The sequence below is a fragment of the Rissa tridactyla genome, chromosome 2 (assembly GCF_028500815.1).
Source record: "Rissa tridactyla isolate bRisTri1 chromosome 2, bRisTri1.patW.cur.20221130, whole genome shotgun sequence".
In the NCBI taxonomy this organism is placed as follows: Eukaryota; Metazoa; Chordata; class Aves; order Charadriiformes; family Laridae; genus Rissa; species Rissa tridactyla.
In genome coordinates this window covers 134,705,299-134,721,518 of record NC_071467.1, presented here as the reverse complement: position 1 = coordinate 134,721,518, position 16,220 = coordinate 134,705,299, and the positions used below count along the sequence as shown (strand labels likewise).

The window sequence follows — 16,220 nt, the reverse complement described above, 5'->3', positions numbered from 1 at the left end:
AGTTGATTAGAATGGGACTGTTGTCTGAACATGGACTCAATGTGTGTTCATCCTGGTTCCCCATGCTTTCAATGCAAATTATCAGTTCTGTCCTGTGCATTTTTTTAGCCATTGCATAGTGGTTTAAGGCTCAGAACAACTGTTCTTTTGTGAACAGTTCTCCTTCCAGAAAACTGGAAGGAGACCTCAGTTCTCCTTCCAGAACACTTGGGATGTCTTGCACCTTTGTCCTAGAGAGCTTGAGCACTTGCCTCTGGCTACCAAGAAACAGAGTCAGGGTGGATGAGGGACACGTGGAAGCACCAGCTGCAGCTGCTCGCATGCATCTGCCTGCTGAGTGGTGGCTTTGCTGGGCACTTGCTGTACCCTCCATCTCCATTTGTTTCATCCTGTCCATGGGACAGACTGCCCAGCAAATCAAAGGTTGCATGATTTGTCTAAATGAGCTTGAAGTATGGATAAAAGCCTTCTTGGGGCTGATTCTGGCCGTAGGAATACCAGTTGGATACTTGTATTTACAAAAGTCAAGTTTGTGACACATTTTGGCAGTATCATAGTGTATTATAAAGTTATTTTCAGTTGCAGTAAGTAGCTGTATGAAGATTTTCAAGGCGGTTTACATAGCTAAAGAGAGAAGTTATATTTAGTTGAAATGTGTTTCCTTTCAGAATTGTGAAACCTTGCTTTCAATAGTATTTTGATTTATTTTCTCTTTTGCAGCCTATAAATTTGTTGCTTCCGCAAGGAAAATTAAGATCATATTGCTCTTTGGGAGAAATCCTGCTTCTACTGAAGTCAGGCAAAACAATTACAGTTCACCCACTAAAGTCACAGCTTTGTCCTTTTAGCATTGCTCCAAATTCACCAGCACAGTAAAAACAGCTCCCAAGCTGGTGTACTGATAACGTTTTGGTTTGCAGTTCTGTTCCTTATCAGAGTTCAAGGCAAGGAAGAAAGTTAAATGAAAACTGCATCTGGGTTCACTGAAATATTTTGAAAACAACAGGAGAGAACCGGCACTGAACTTTGCTGCCTTCCTGGTCCGGCTAACCAGGAGGGTTTCGTGTGGTTTCATAACTACATTATTGACCGGCAGGAGATGTGACCTTTTCATAGCACAGTAGCAGTCAATTTGTTACTGCTCTCAGAGGCGTGTTTGTGCGTGTAGCGCTGTTTCTCCATGTGTTTGAATGCTCCCAAGTTCAGGGATAGAGGAGGTGGGAGAGGAAGTAGCTCCCAAGTTCAGGGGTAGCGCAGCGGCAGAGACTGGCATGTGCCCACAGCCCAACGCCTGGCCTGACATCTCAGGTCCATTCCTCAGCCCACACGTTAAAGCGGGACCTTTTTAATGCTTTATGTAAAATATTTTTTCTTGGCTAAGCCTCCAATGGCTTGTAGTGGCAGTTCTCTAATTGCTTGATATTTAAGAAAAACTCTGACTTGCTTCAAAATTTAACAGAGAAATTGTTGTCCCAATCCACATAGGTAGCTTTATAGTGAGGTTGTAGCATGTAATGTAAAAGTCACCTCATCCCTCCATGAATCCAAGCCTGGATTTAGAAAGACTCTACTTTAGAGATCTAATTCTTTGACTTAAAAGGGCATCTTTGAACAGCAAAGCAGCGCAAACACATTTAGTTTTTTTTTTCACGAAGGTTCTCTTTTTTTTCCAAGTTGTTTAGAGTCCACTGCATTGTCCTACTTTTGTAAAAATTATAAACCTGCTTTTCAGGAGAGGGTGATTTGAAAGAAGAAAATTACTTCTGGTGTAGGAAAAATTATTCTGTTTACTTCTTATTATTCCTATCAGTTAAGTAGTAATTCTTACTAGTTCTTAGTAGCTTTGAAGGTACCCCTGTGATCACCAGGTCTGTCCTGTGTAACTTGGAGTCCTACAACAAAACCTACCTTAAGTTTGTGCTACAGAAGTGTTAGAGCTTTCTTTCCACGGACATGGCTGCTACTGATGTAAAGCTCATTTATAAATTGCTGCAGTGGTTAAAACGTGTTTAAAATGTGTGCCCACTTCGGGATTGAATTTTCTAATCAATGGCTTTTTCTTAAAGCCTTGCTTCTTAAAATGGAGAGCATTTTACTACACCACTGCACACCTTGTCCTGTGCATATACAGACAGTGCCAAGACACCCCTGAACTTCTTCACTAAACTTAGTATCTCAGGTCTTTGAGATTCCAATTTCCAATGGTTTTCCAAACTTATTTTGTTCTTGTGGCATGGCTACCCATCCTTAGTTTTTCAAGTTACAGTATCCCAAGAATATACTCTTTGGTATATGCCTATCACCTCCCTACTGTTACTCAGTATAACCTTGTTGTTACATCCAAGGATTTTATTATCCTTTTTAGTCCCAGTGACATCCTAGGAGCTCATATTTAGTTGGCTGTCTTCTGCTGTGATCCTAAATCCTTCGCATAGCCATTGGTTTTCACAGTGCAGTTCTCCAGGCAGCAAGCATGGCCTACATTTCTTGGCTTAAATCCCCAAAACCACTTTAACCAGGCATATATTACAAGCTGGAGGTGGCGTTTCTCTTGGTTCTCCAGCCATAGGGACTTAGTAGCGTGTCGTCCAGGAACTCTCAGTGTCCAGGCTGGTTGACCTGCCCTGCTCGGCTACCCACCATCAGGAAATCTTAGGCAAAACGCTGTATGGCGGTACAGATTATCTGCTCACTAGATGTGAAACAAGCTTGAAATGCCTCAAGTACCCTGAACATGCTGCAAGCTGCTACGGGTTATGTATTGCAAGCTGCCATAGGTTATGTGCTCTAAGGTTGCTTTATGTATGTCCATCCCTGTGTGTCTAGTGCTATACGTGACAGACGCAGTCCACGTACGCACTAGCGTCTCTCTAAGAAAGCTGGGCATCAATGTGGAAGACCTGGCAAATCTCATACTGCTCATATCTCTACTTGCCTCATGTAATGGCATAAAAGGGGCAAAGTGCTTTGCTGGTCTGAGGCATTTGTCAATATCTGACATTGCTTTTGGCTACATGGCCTGTACTGGCTGTATGCAATTTACCTCCGCCTTGACGCAAAATATGGAGATTTTAGTTCCAACCTGATAACTAACTGTGTCAGCAGAATAATTGCATCATGTATGTATTTCCAAACCTAAATATTATTTATTTATTTGACAGCTCTCTCTGTTTTGTGGAGTTTTTTTTAATTATTTGAACTTTGTGATTCAGGAAAGTACCCTTGAATTTATGAAGCTCTTAAGCATATGCTTAACTTCAGCCTTGTGCTTATAATCAAGCGTGTGTTGTTGAGGTGTTGTTCTGAATCTAGGACTTAATTTCTAGTAGACTTATTTATGTGAATGGAAAGACATATTTTAAGAGGAGAAAGAAGTGATAAGTCATCAGCTAGTTCCAGAAACCCTGAGCTAATTTGCATGAGAAAGCTGCAAGGCTCTCTGAATTGTTACACGAGAGACGGTAGAGACCCATACATTTGTCTAGTGTAACGCTCCTTATCCTCAAAACTTTGTAAAGTTTTATTCTCCCATTGTCTGTCACGAAATCCCCTAAAGCTAGAGATACGTCTTTCTTTGTCCCAGAAAATTCCTTTGAAGCTTGAATTGAGTTTAAGCACGAGTAGAATCGCATTTTCGTCCTCACTTGAAAAATGCCCGTCCCGTGGGTTCACAGCACTGCAGAGAAAAAGCAACACGTATTCCTGCACAGGCAACGCCAAAGGCTTGCTACACAGAAAACTAATCAGAGACGTTCCCGCTCTACATCTTTCCAAGCAGAGTACATGGATTAAGTTATTCATTTTTACTCCCTCAGGGGTTTGGAATACGATGCCTTAGTTCCAGGAGGGAGCAGAACCAGAACGCTTGAGCATCTCCCCTGATTTCTTTCTGCTCCCAAACCATCTGCTTCTCTGTGGTAATAGTCTTCTGCTGTTCGTTAGCCTAGTTAATCCTCTAGCATAAGCTGTAGTAATTTATGCTGGATGTTTGGGTTTCACATGGTACTAATGGTATCTAATGAACTGTGGCTACAGAAACATCTGTTCTATACAATAGTTAATTTTTTTCTTTTTTTTTTTTTTTAAATCCTGGTGATTAGATATACAAAAAATAGTTAGGACCTCTTTAGGCTGCAGAGATTAGAACTTAAAACTCGAGTACTGAAATAGGCCAGATTTAATATTACCCATGCAACCTTAATTTAGCTCCCACTTGTTTATGCATTGTTGGATGTTGATGCATGTTATTACTCAATGCCTTTTCACAGAAAACTTGCCGAATGAAATAAGGGGCTGAAGGAAGGTTGAATGAGACACCTGTAAGACTGTGGTATCCTTATTTAAGCATAGGACTAGAAGCTAGAGAACATCTCTTTATTTCATTTTGTATGTAATATTTATATGATACCATTGCGCAATGTGGCAGGAGAATCTATGCAAGGATTCATTTACAAGTAAGAGAACTGCACAAGTTGAAACTAAGCTATTAATATTAATGAAGGCTATGCTCCAGAATAACGTGAGTGAGAAATGGGATATGCTAAAAACAAACAGTAATATACTGTTTGTACTTAACAAGGAAAGTAAGAAAAGTGCTACTTAATTATAATGTTGCAGAGTTAATAATGCAGTAGAAATCTTAGCTCTTTCTAATTTGAGTGCTTAATTTCTCAGTCTTAATGTTGCAGTAACACGGTTTCCAGATTTAATTTCCTTATATTTATTTGTTTTTAGCAACTCAGAAGGCAAATAAGAGAAACACATTGTGAAACCCTCGTAATGAGATCTTAGTGCTACTAACATGCCTTACATTTTCTATAAAGTTGCTGATTGCATTTAGCGTCACCTCAGCAGCGCTAAATCATTTCAACAGTTTACTCTTACCTACAGTGTCATTAAAGTTCTCCAAGGTTAGGAAATGCATTTGAAAAAACAGAACAAAACCCCTCATGTTCCTGTATGAAAATGTCACCTTATAACATCCATAGCTTTAAAAATAAAAACCAGATTTTCTTCAGGCATGAACCCTTTATCCTTCCCCTGTGGGACTCTAAAGGAGCTATTTAAACTTACGTGATCATGCAGTTAAAGGCTGGGCTGACTCAGCAAAGTGTTTAACTATGTGTTTAAATTCTGTTGCGATCAATAGAATTTGAGCATGTGCTTAAATGTTGTGTTGAAAAGGGATGGATTTACACACGTGTTTTAAAGCTAAGCGTGTACCAAAGAAGGCCCACAGTACATCGAAGCGAGTCGGAAGAATTCAGGTTGTAAAAGCCCTACCTTTGGGGTAGCTGACTTCATAAGTAAAATATTTTGATACAATTTTTATATATAATCTAAAATATAAAGCACAGTGCTGTAGTTACTATGGTCTGTGAATTAGCTAACATAAGATAGTTTATATGTCTGTCCGTTTAAAATACGTACGCCAAAATTAAGAACAGTTGCAGCTAAATATCTGAACGTACGTTTTCTGCTCTTGAAAACAGTTGGCTTTTATTTAGTTACTGAAATATTTGAAGTCAGTTAGAGCTGTGAATGCTATCTTTAAAAATGCAGCTGCATATAGAAGAAGTTATAAACATGTATGGGTACCTAATACCAGGATCCCACACTCCAGCATTTTCCGTGTTCTGACCTGTTTTTAACTTATTCCTCCAGCGTTTCCCTGTAATACGAGACTTGATTATTTTGAGGTGCTGAATCACTAAACAGGGTCATGTTCTGGTTGTCTCAAGGGCATAAGCAATTCTACTTTTTTATTTACTTCTGTCTATAAAAAGCTTTTTTCTATGCTAGAGAAGATTTCTGTTTCTACTGGTGGTGCCCCTTGCATTCGTGTTGAACATCTTCTGCCCTGGACCGTCAGTACCTATGTATTTCCCACAAAACATTTGGGTATTTTTATTTTCAAGAGAAGACTGTTCACAATACCCAATTGTCAGCTGTCACTAGTACGATGGTATGTGTGATGTTCATGCCCTGTCTCGCACTGTAACGCCCTACCTGTCGCTGTGCTGCCACTGCCTGTGTCTGCGCCCAGAGCTGTCTGCAGAGCTTCGCTGCTGCCCCAGGAGGAGTCCTCCCGGGGAAAACTGGGGGTAGGGGGGACAGAAGGCAAGGAGATGGGACTGTCGAGCAGTGATAGGTGCTAACTTGAGGATCCTGTATGGAAAACCTCCTTGTCAGCTGCTGCGGTCTCCATCTGTCCAGGGGATGGATCCTGACTCTCAGTAGGACCAGGTCATTTGGCACATGGAGGAAGCAAAGACTTTGGATGATGGAGGAGACTTGAGCCACAGACGTACCAGGTGCCGCCATCAAGTATCCAGACATCACAGGAGTGGCACAATACTTTGTTATTGTGAATCTTTTCTTTGGTAACACAATTGTGAGAAGTTTAAAAAAAAAAAATGCCCTTGGCTGTGATCTGTTGTGTTAATTGAAGAGCGGACAGACGATCCTTTGCCAAAAGGCAGAACCGAGCCTCAAGTATTGGGTGGATTCTTGAGTCTTTACTAGCAAAAGGTGCTGGAGGTAGTTGAGAATTTGGTGGATTTCTGGAAAGCTCTGAGGCAACCTCTGTATAGGCTTCTTGATTACAGTGAGGAATCGTGTCGGTGGCCATTATTGCTCCCCTAGACCAGGGACGTGGAAGTGGACTCGTAATTTTGGTAGGTGGGTGGTCAGGCTGCTGTGTCATATGCATAGGTAGTGACGGGCTTTGGTCACCTGTGTAAGTGCTGTAAGGCAGAGCAGGAGCCAGAGAAGTAGAGTACCATCTGTAAAAGTGAAATGAGACTTATCTACGTGTAGGTGTATTAATCAGCAAACAAGATACGCAACTTTTGAGATATCATTATGAAAAATACACTGCACATAGCATGCATGAAACCTGCCGAGACGCAGAGGAGCACGGTGCTCTTGTCTGATACGCTGTCAAACGCTGCTCTCCTGAAACCACATCATCTTGTAAGACTCAGAAAGATGCCGCACAAATTGCCTAATGCTTCTAAAAATAAGCGCGAGCCGCTCAGCCCCTCTCCAAATTTTAGCAAGTCAACCGAATAGCGCCTTGTCGGTAAGCGTGTCTAACATGCTGTGCCACAACTGGTGACTTACTATAAGAATTATATCAAGCGTGCTAAATACGGAAGGGCTGCTTATAACCGCGCACACAAAGCCTGGTCCCTCGTTAACATCTGCCCCCACCTTCTGCTCCCGCCCCCCCTTCCCGGCCCTGTTAGCTTCAGAAATGTCCTCTGCCGAGGCGGCCGCGGGTCCCGCAGCCAGCAGGCAGCAGCCCGGCTCCCCCGCCGAAGCCAACTGCGGCGTAGCCAGAGAAACGGGCAGCAAAAATAGAACAGCAGGATGGCTGCGCGTGGGCGAGGCAGAAACCACACTCTGCCAGCAGAACCTCCCGGCGTTATTTTAGGACCGATACAGCGGCCGCGGCGTTTTTGCTCGCTTTTCCCAAAATACTCCCCAGGGGGAGGGCAGGGAGGGAGAGGGGATAGTGCCGGGCGAGGAGCGGGGTCTGTCCCGCTGCCTGCCTTCCCTTCCCTCCCTCGCTGGCTTCTCCCCACCGAGACGGGCCGGGCAGGGGGAAGGGGTTAACGGCGCTCGAGGCCGAGCGGCGGAGGGAGGACGATGGGGGCCGGCGGTTTGAAAGACAGAGACCGGACAGCTGTGTTTGCTGTGGTATTTTTAAACGCATTAATGCAGGCTCCAATCACCCGGCCGTGCTTGACCTATTTTTGGCTCAGGCCGGCCATTGTTCTATTTCTGCCGCCGCTGGGCCACGCGGGTGTCGATTCAAATGCAAATGAGTTATCGCCGCTGCCGCTCCCGCCAACTTGTACCGCCCGCCCGCAGCCCGGCGCGGAGAGGAGAGGAGCGGGGCGCGGGGGGCAGCCGCGCTGCTGCGGCCTGGGGTAATTCACGCTCCCCGTCCCTGGAAAAAGGGCTTACGCCGCTTTTGATGGTTTTTAAGAGACTGTGTTTCCCACCCGCCCACCAACCTCCGCCCCCCCCCACCCCCCCCCGCCAGAGAGCCCTGAAGCGCAGAGAGATATTTCTTCATTTCTTCTTCCACCTGCCGTTGGCTGCCCGAGGGCAACTGCTCCAACTCGGCGGCACGCAGCCCCCCGCGCTCTGACGGCTCCCTTCCAGCAGGCGGGGGCTGCCAAGAGGGGATTCGGGGTGGTGTGTCCCCCCCCCCGCCCCGATAGATGCTTGTGCAAATGCTTAAACATTGCTAATTGCCGAAGCGTATTCTCTTACAACCCTCGCTGGAGGAGGTAGGACCGCAGAGGGTCGTGCCCGACGCCCCTGTGCAAGTGCAGTGATGAATCTGTCGTGTAGCTGAAGTGCAGACTGGTCGGAATATGCTGCAGACAATTTACGAGAGTGAATCGTGTTTTTCCTCAGATGGGGTTTCTGGACGCGAACAGCTCTTGGCTCAGCAAAGAATGCACAGTATGATCAGCTCAGGTAAGAGACAGCTCCCTACCTCGGACTTCAGTGGCTGGCCGGGAAAATACAGCCTAGCACGACAAGAAAACACCCCTCCTTTAAAGAAGTGACTTTATTTTTGTGGGCTTTATGTAAGTTGTTGTTAAATAATTATCTCTGGGATAGCATGTCAGATAGCAGCTGCTGCTTTTGCGGGGAGTTTGCCTCCTTCAGTCTGCTGCTTTCCAGACAGAGCAGAACGCTCCCAACCGAAATCTAGTTTGGGATTCCTTGTTTGTTTTGTTGCGTGGTTGCAAAATGGGGCTCGCGGCTTATTCACAGAGAGAGGCTTCCTCAGACAGCCCTTGTCAGGAGGCTGCCGTTACAGCCCCTCATAGGCAGGTCTGGTCATATGTCTGTTGTAAACAGGATTTGCTCTTTCTGCGAGTTTTCTTTTCTCCAATTTGCATACAAAGGGAGTTTAACACTAATCCCTTTCTCTTTTCATTACAGTGTTACTTTAAAATGTCTTTAACATGCATGGCTTATTTTGTTACTTTAAAAATATCTGGGAACGTGGCAATGATAGTCATATGTAATGACTCACTGAGATGTAAATTGGATGTGTTTTTTAATTAAGGTATTTCAATGCTGAGCTGAAAGAACAGTGGCTGTTTCCTCATGTATTTGAAGCTACCCTTGTATTTTCTAGTTTCTTTGATAGCTGTGTTTGAGACCCACAAGTGATGTACTGAGGATGAATTAAGTTGGAACAATTGTTGCCATTCAGATACAATGTCATTTTGGACAGGCTAAAAAAGTCAAAATTTCAGGTTACTCTGGCCCATTCTCTCTTAAGCTCTGTGAATTCCAGTTCTGTTTCTATTGGGCTGAAACTCTTGTCTTTTGGGGCACAATGTTACATGTTTTATATCTTTCTATTCCTAGGTTTCTGACTTTGTTTTTCATAAAGTTGGCTTTATAGAGCACCTATATGTAGAATGCAGGCTGAACTGTTTACATGTACTTCAGTCTTAGTTTACCTCCTTTTTTCTTTCTTTTTCTTCTTTTTTCTTTTTCTTTTTCTTTTTCTTTTTCTTTTTCTTTTTCTTTTTCTTTTTCTTTTTCTTTTTCTTTTTCTTTTTCTTTTTCTTTTTCTTTTTCTTTCACAAAACTTGGAAGTTCTTCTCAGTTTTTAAGATTAATTATGTGTGTAGACCACAACTCTCTTCACATTTTTTGGTACACCTGTTGAGCCCTTGTTTGTTTGTTGTTTGTTTGTTTTAAAATAACTATTTGCTTTCCTGCTTTATAGAAAGAGAACTTAAAGTTTTAATTGTTTCTTTCTTATATACAATTTTAGAGAAGACTTTTAATTTCAGATTTGAAAGTAAATTTTGAGAGATTGTGTCAAATGGTAATATCTTTCCTGTTAGAAAAGACATAGATAAGTCTTAACCTCATGATTATTGTTTTTCAATATAGAATGCCAAGGCTACCTCATAATGATTATAGACTGAAGAAAGGAATGAGAGATTGAAAAGTTATTATGTGTAGGTTAAAATAATGAGAATACCTAAGGGGAATGGAGACTTCCAACTGGTAATGTTGAAGATTGGCAATTTTTGTATTCCTTTGTAAAGCTGCTGGATTGGTTTGTTTCTTTTTGGGTCTCTCAAAGAATTTACTATTTCTCTAATTTCTTAGAAGAGATGTTGATCACCAATTACAGTTCCTTTGTCAAGCACAGAAATCAGGTGAAACACTTGTTTACGAATATGGACAACAAAGCTCTAGCAAAGACAGTGGATAAAAGCAGAAGTTTCTCTGAAAGAGTTACAGTTCTGCAAAACCATATACAGTGTCGACCTCTTGTTGAAGAATTACAGCTTTTCTTTGGTTTTCCTGAACAGCTCAGCAGGTGTCCACTGCTTTTGTATTGGTCAAAGAGATGACTGACTGCTCTCCTCCCCCTCCCCCCCCCCCAGGTTGAAGTTAACTGTACACAAGTAAAAATCTATTTTTTTAGCTTACCATGTTATCTTGTAACTGCCAACTAATGTTGCTTGAGCAAGAGCAATTTTCTCATTTGAAACACAAGAAAGGGAGGTAATTTTCTGTAAGTTTATAGCTCTGCTTTTCTTCACTGGAGACAAGAATATCATGTAACAGTTGATTTTCAACTGATATTACATTAGGCCAAATAACATATACAATTTCCCCTGTAGTACCAAGTAGAATAGGGTGGGGTTTTAGACTTTAAACAAACCCAAAACCTTAGTTGAGAACATTATCCAGGTGAAAGATATTTAAGTATATATCCTGTAGAACAAAAAACATTCCTCAGTGTTTCTGTTGGTCTTTAAAATACACAACCAGACAGCAAGTAGTTGACATTGTACATAGTCTGCAGTTTAATTCATGTCACATGAATTTTGTGCTGCTGTCAATTACCTTCAGTTCCCTCAAGTTCAGGTTCTTGGAGGATCAGGCCTGGTAACTTTTCAGGTATTGTCTCCCTCTATGCTGCATATAGGGGAGAAAGACATAGACAGGTTATGATGATCTGCTCTAGTGTTTGGAGTAGCTAGAATCAGTCATTTGAATTTTGCTTATCACAGTGTCCTTACTTTAAAGTTATCTCCATTTACATGTATGTGATTTTTGCTCAGGTTAAAAAGTTGCACATATTAAAGAAAAGAGCAGATCCCTGAACATTTACAGCTGGCACCCTTGATATTCTTGAAGTCTTTGAAACAAGCACAAACACTCAATGGATTTTTAGGTTTGATAGTTTCCAGATGCAGTGGGCATGTATTATGCAAATCTGCTTTTAAACTGGGCTGGACCCATCCCTGAAGAGGACAGATTCAAGGGCCAATGGATATGTATTTGCAGAGCAAACTGTCTAAGGAATTTCTGACAATAGCAGGCATAGGATATACTTCTGTCATATGAAGCAGTTCTTCTGGTATTCCCTCAATTACTGCTTTGCCTGTCTGTCTCCATCCCTGCTTGTAAATCATACTATGAATGAGATGATCTGGATAGGTACCAATCAAAAGTCTAATTATGAATGGAGCGATCTAGATCGGCACTGACTCAAGAAGCTGTGTAATTTGCAGACACCTACACCTTACTGCAGAGAGCAGTTTCAGCTATCTTGAGAAGACTGAACTACATTCTCCCATCTGGTGCTGTTGCTCTAAAATGCAGCAGTAAGTGCTGTGCATCTTTATTTAAGAAAACAATGCTGATGCATTCTTACTTGATACCATCATTATTTTATAGTTTACAAAGTAGATCTGGAGTCTAAAGACTCTTATTTAGCTGGAAGTGCTATTTAATTGCGCTGTTGCTTTTATTTTACCCCAAAAAGTCTCACCTTCCATGTGCGTACAATGCCACAGTGTACCCTAGCATTCAGGTGGACTCTTACCTTAGCAGAATATCAGTAATAAAATATATGTCCTTGAAAAAAAGCATTTGGTGAAGCATCGTCTGTAGGAAGAACACTCGTTAAAATGCAGTCAATAAATAACTAATGCAGGGTCACATTACTCATATAGATGTTAGTTGTGTGAAGGAGAAGAAGGAACCTACCCAGCCATGGTATCTTTAGGTGGTAGAAGAAGAAGTAACGCCGAGTTCCTTAACTTCTGGTGATTTAATATACTGTGTGGTTTTTCCAAAGGGTGAAGTTGCTACATTTGGTTCACTGGCCATACTTTGACGTACATCCTTGCACTGGCCTGCCTAGATGCACCTTGGCTTTTACTGGATAAGGCATCCTCTGCTTCCTGCTCAAAGCTGTTGTGTTGAAAAATCAGGAGTTCAAGGAGATCGTGAGCTTAAAGCCTTGGCTCGTCACTGAGTTGACAGGTGACCTGAACAAGTTACGCAATCCTGCGTATGTCAGCTAACCCTTCCATCAAATACAGAAAATGATACCTGTCAGGCCCAGGAGTATATAGAACAAAACTATTCTAAGGGGAATATAATAATTCAGAGTGATTCATTTGATTGACTTCATCTACCTACAGGCTTGCAAAACACCTGCGATTTCACAAATGTAGTAACTGAATGTAGTCACAGTACTTTGTTCTATCCACTAGTCAGGAAATTCAAGCTGTGTCACTTGAATATAAATGACAGAATCAATGCTACATGCATCATGTTGCACGTGGGTTGGCAGGTCTTCATGAGCGATCATCCCTCAGTAAACCCCTATGTAAAAAATTTATCTCATATGTTGTATCTTGTTGTGTGGCCGCATGACCACGTATATACGTTTCTACACCTGCATTTATATTGTCTTCAGGGAAAATTCTTTGGTATTTGCTCTCTGTTTTTTTCTGGCCAAACAAAACTTTCACCTGTTCAACTGTTGCTGTGGAGAGGCTGCAGAAAGCAAATTCATTTAAAGCTTTGCTCTGATATCCATGAAAAGCTTGACATATTTGCATATCTGAATCAAGTAACATTAACTTCTTACCACGTATGCAGCATTTTTTATCTCTGTATCTCAAGCAATAACTCTTCAGAGAAAACAAGAATAGATATGCTGAGCTTTTACTTTGTGATTCTCTTCAGAGTAATGAAAAAAAGTAGAGTGTGAAAATTCAGTTCTCGATAACAGCTGGAGAGGCTTTTTCAATGCCTGCCCTAAAGGGCAGAGGTAGAAAAAAAAAATCTAGTGCTTCATAGTAGCAGCTGGAGTATTTGAATTAATTGTTACAGAAGAGTAAGGCCTTAGCCTTAACAATTAATACAATGAGAAGAGATGAGCGACACAGACCTGCTGGTCTTACCTAGTTAAAATCTCACTGATTTTGAGTAGAGGCTCTGCCCAGTAATGTATGCTGGACAACACATTGGTTATAAATTCAGTTGAACAAAAATGGAGTAAAATGGAATGAAGCAGCTTTTTCTCTTTTTTATTATTGAGAAGACATTGAGTACAGACCAATGTTTCCAACTTCATGTGTCCTCTAACGCTGTAACATTGCCTTTTCTTTCTTTTTTTTTACTTAAGTCCCAGCTTCTGGGGATATGTGATTACCTGACAGTCTTACTTTGTATTAGAAGATATATTTATAGGTTGTGGCAAAAGCCTGGAATAAGAATTTCAAAGTACAAGATTGACAAGAATAGCAAGCTACAAAAGCTGGAAAGTAAATAAAAAAGAATGCAGAACATAATTTCAAAACCCCTTTGAGCATCTTTCCTGATACCATTAAACAGTGCATTTAGTAGATTCACTAGTACTGGCACTAGGACACTAGCTCCCCTGTCTTTGCTGCGTTGAGCTAAATCACTTCATTGTAAAAGTTTTTTACTTCATCCGTTTATTATTTTAGCTGTTCAGCTTTATAACACGTGTTGGTTGGCACTGCACTGAAACGCGCATGGTTTCAGCCAGAGTCTTCCCTCCTGCGAAACTGCGTACAGAATCCATTTAGTTCATTAAGGTTTGTGTTGGATGTGAGGAATACTTGTAACTCTTCCTACTGCCAGAGCTTTAACCAGACATCTGTTTCTGTATTGACTGCCCGGCCCCTTTCTTGTCTTTGCAGAGAAAGCGGAATAGATACACGGCCTGCAAACATATCTGTATAAACACGTTAATTTCAGGTTTTGGTATAGATGATGGAGAAGGTTTCAGGTGTCATTGCATTTTAACCTTTCCCAACTACTCTTGTGGGTGGGGTTTGTATATGGTAGAGAATATTGTAGAGAAACTAATTGACAGTTGTTATTGTCAAACACATGAAAATCTAAAATGTCCTGTTCTGTGGATCCCTTTAACAGGCTGACTTCTCTGGGTCAGTTATTCTTAGCCTAGTTATTTTCATCTTATGGCATTACAGGTCTAAGATTAGCCTGTTAGGCGTTATCATGCCATCTGAGTTACCTCCTAATATAACTGTACACCGGAATGATTATTTATAGACAGAGCATTCTGTCATTTTTGCTTTATTTCTGGTAGTTTAAATAAAGAAGAGCAACATTGAAGAAAAACCACAGATTCCTTCCTGCTGCCAAAACAACATGATAACTGCCTGCTGAGGGGCAGGGATATTGTTTAAACCGTGTGCTTGCAGCAGCGGCAAACATCCTCTTTATCTCCCCCACTTCGACTAAAACGAGGTACCTCAGGGTACCACGGCTCCCATCTCCTCTGGAGGAGGGAGAGGGCTGACGGATCGATGCACCGAGCGACGGAGGAGACGGGGCTGTGGTCGCTGATGAGAACAAGGATATCCAGGTGCTATTTTTAGGGGCTGGCACTGTCAACCTCCATGTTCAGTGTGAACATGTCACATATGCACACAGCTTCTCCAAAATGGACCCGTCTCGTTTTGTTATATAAAAGTAATGTCTGCTGTTCAATAAGCCCTCTCCGTGCTTTTCACAGGCATAACAGGAAGCTTCAGCAAACCGACACATTTTTAGCAGACCGTTCTTTATGGCTGCTTCACAAACATTTCTGCTCACTAGAAAAACTTGCAATCCTAAAGGAGGACTGTCATTCAGAAACGCAGCAAGGCACGTTCTCCCCTAAGGAAGTTCCCCAGGATCTTTGGGCTCGCATGTGTTTAACTAGGAGCAAGCTTTTAATGACAGTTTAGTTAAGAGCAACAAAAATAGTGAAGTGGCAGATCTTCAGCTGGGTGTTGGTGCAGCCTCTGACTGGAGTTGTTGCTCAGGAAGCTGGCAATTTATAAAATAGTGAAATATTAATGGATTTTAATTATCTGATGAACTCTATCTTTTCTTTTTTTTACTTTTTTTCCCTCTAAATAAATGACGTGTTCTATCCTTGTGCACATTCTGGGCACCTGATTTGTTTTACTCTAAAATGTTACCGGTGTAAAAAGGGTTGCAAAATAGGTGGAAGCCTTTGCATGGTTGAATGATACGGTGGTGGTTTAACTCCCATTCTATAATAAGCAGCTCGTTTCTTTTAGTCAGACTGGCAGTTCTGTGCATGACTGTAAAGGTACTTTGGCATTTAGTATAATCTGGACATAGCCAGCACATCTGTTTTATTTGGTTTTGTCTCCTGATTGATTGTAAACTCCTTCCAGCTTGTGGAGTGTACAAACACGACAAGAGCTCCAAGAATTCAAGCCCTTTGTGGATGAATGTGCTTGAAGTGTAGGATGCTTTATTCTAATGATAACACATTCCTTCTAGTAATGAAACGGAGTATCATCAAAGAGAAGGATGGGAATGAATGCTTTGAAAATGCCAAATATATAAATCATGTTTTTACAATCAAAGACTATTGTTCTCTTTCATGATCCCTGTGGCTGAAGGTATTCATGCCACAGGGAGGAATTGCAGCTATTCAATTCCAGTGAAGTCTAGAATGGAATAATGAGGAAGCTTAATGTTAATTTAATAATTTCCCCCAATTGTTCTGTTCTTAATCCAAGTTCCCTTTTTCTTTCTTGGTGCCCAAGGCCACCACCTTGTTGGTGTTGCGCAGTAACAGTATGAGAGGGAGTAGGGAAAACAGGCTGTTAGTCTTACATACAGACTCTTTTTGGTGTCTGCTACTCCTGTTTACATTTAGTAAAATGTAAACTTTACATTTAGTAATGTAAAGTTTATACATTTACATAAAATGTAAAATTTTACATTTAGTAAAATGTAAACACATGTTAATGTGGCCTTTTAGTTACCTGTTCACAACTCTTTTTCTTGTAGAGACAGTAAGTTCTTAGTTCTCTTCATCTACTTGTTTGATCTCTAGA

The 16,220-nt window shown here is 41.5% G+C and overlaps 1 protein-coding gene across 13 annotated transcripts in view; it reads left to right on the top strand.

The window, feature by feature from the left end:
* The window catches only part of LOC128905016 (histone deacetylase 9), a 293,946-nt gene that overhangs the window by 189,926 nt on the left and 87,800 nt on the right, over positions 1-16,220 (top strand). For 3 of the 13 annotated variants that reach the window (XM_054190334.1, XM_054190329.1, XM_054190328.1), the window contains exons 1-2: positions 7,781-7,937; positions 8,434-8,496. The exons of 1 other annotated variant lie outside the window; for it this stretch is intronic. In XM_054190334.1, coding sequence (XP_054046309.1) covers positions 7,823-7,937; positions 8,434-8,496 — 178 coding nt within the window. In that variant the 5' untranslated portion in view covers positions 7,781-7,822. Of the gene's footprint in view, positions 1-7,778; positions 7,938-8,093; positions 8,497-16,220 lie in introns of those variants that run through there. 9 more of the 13 variants (XM_054190333.1, XM_054190332.1, XM_054190327.1 and 6 more) reach the window with 6 other exon arrangements.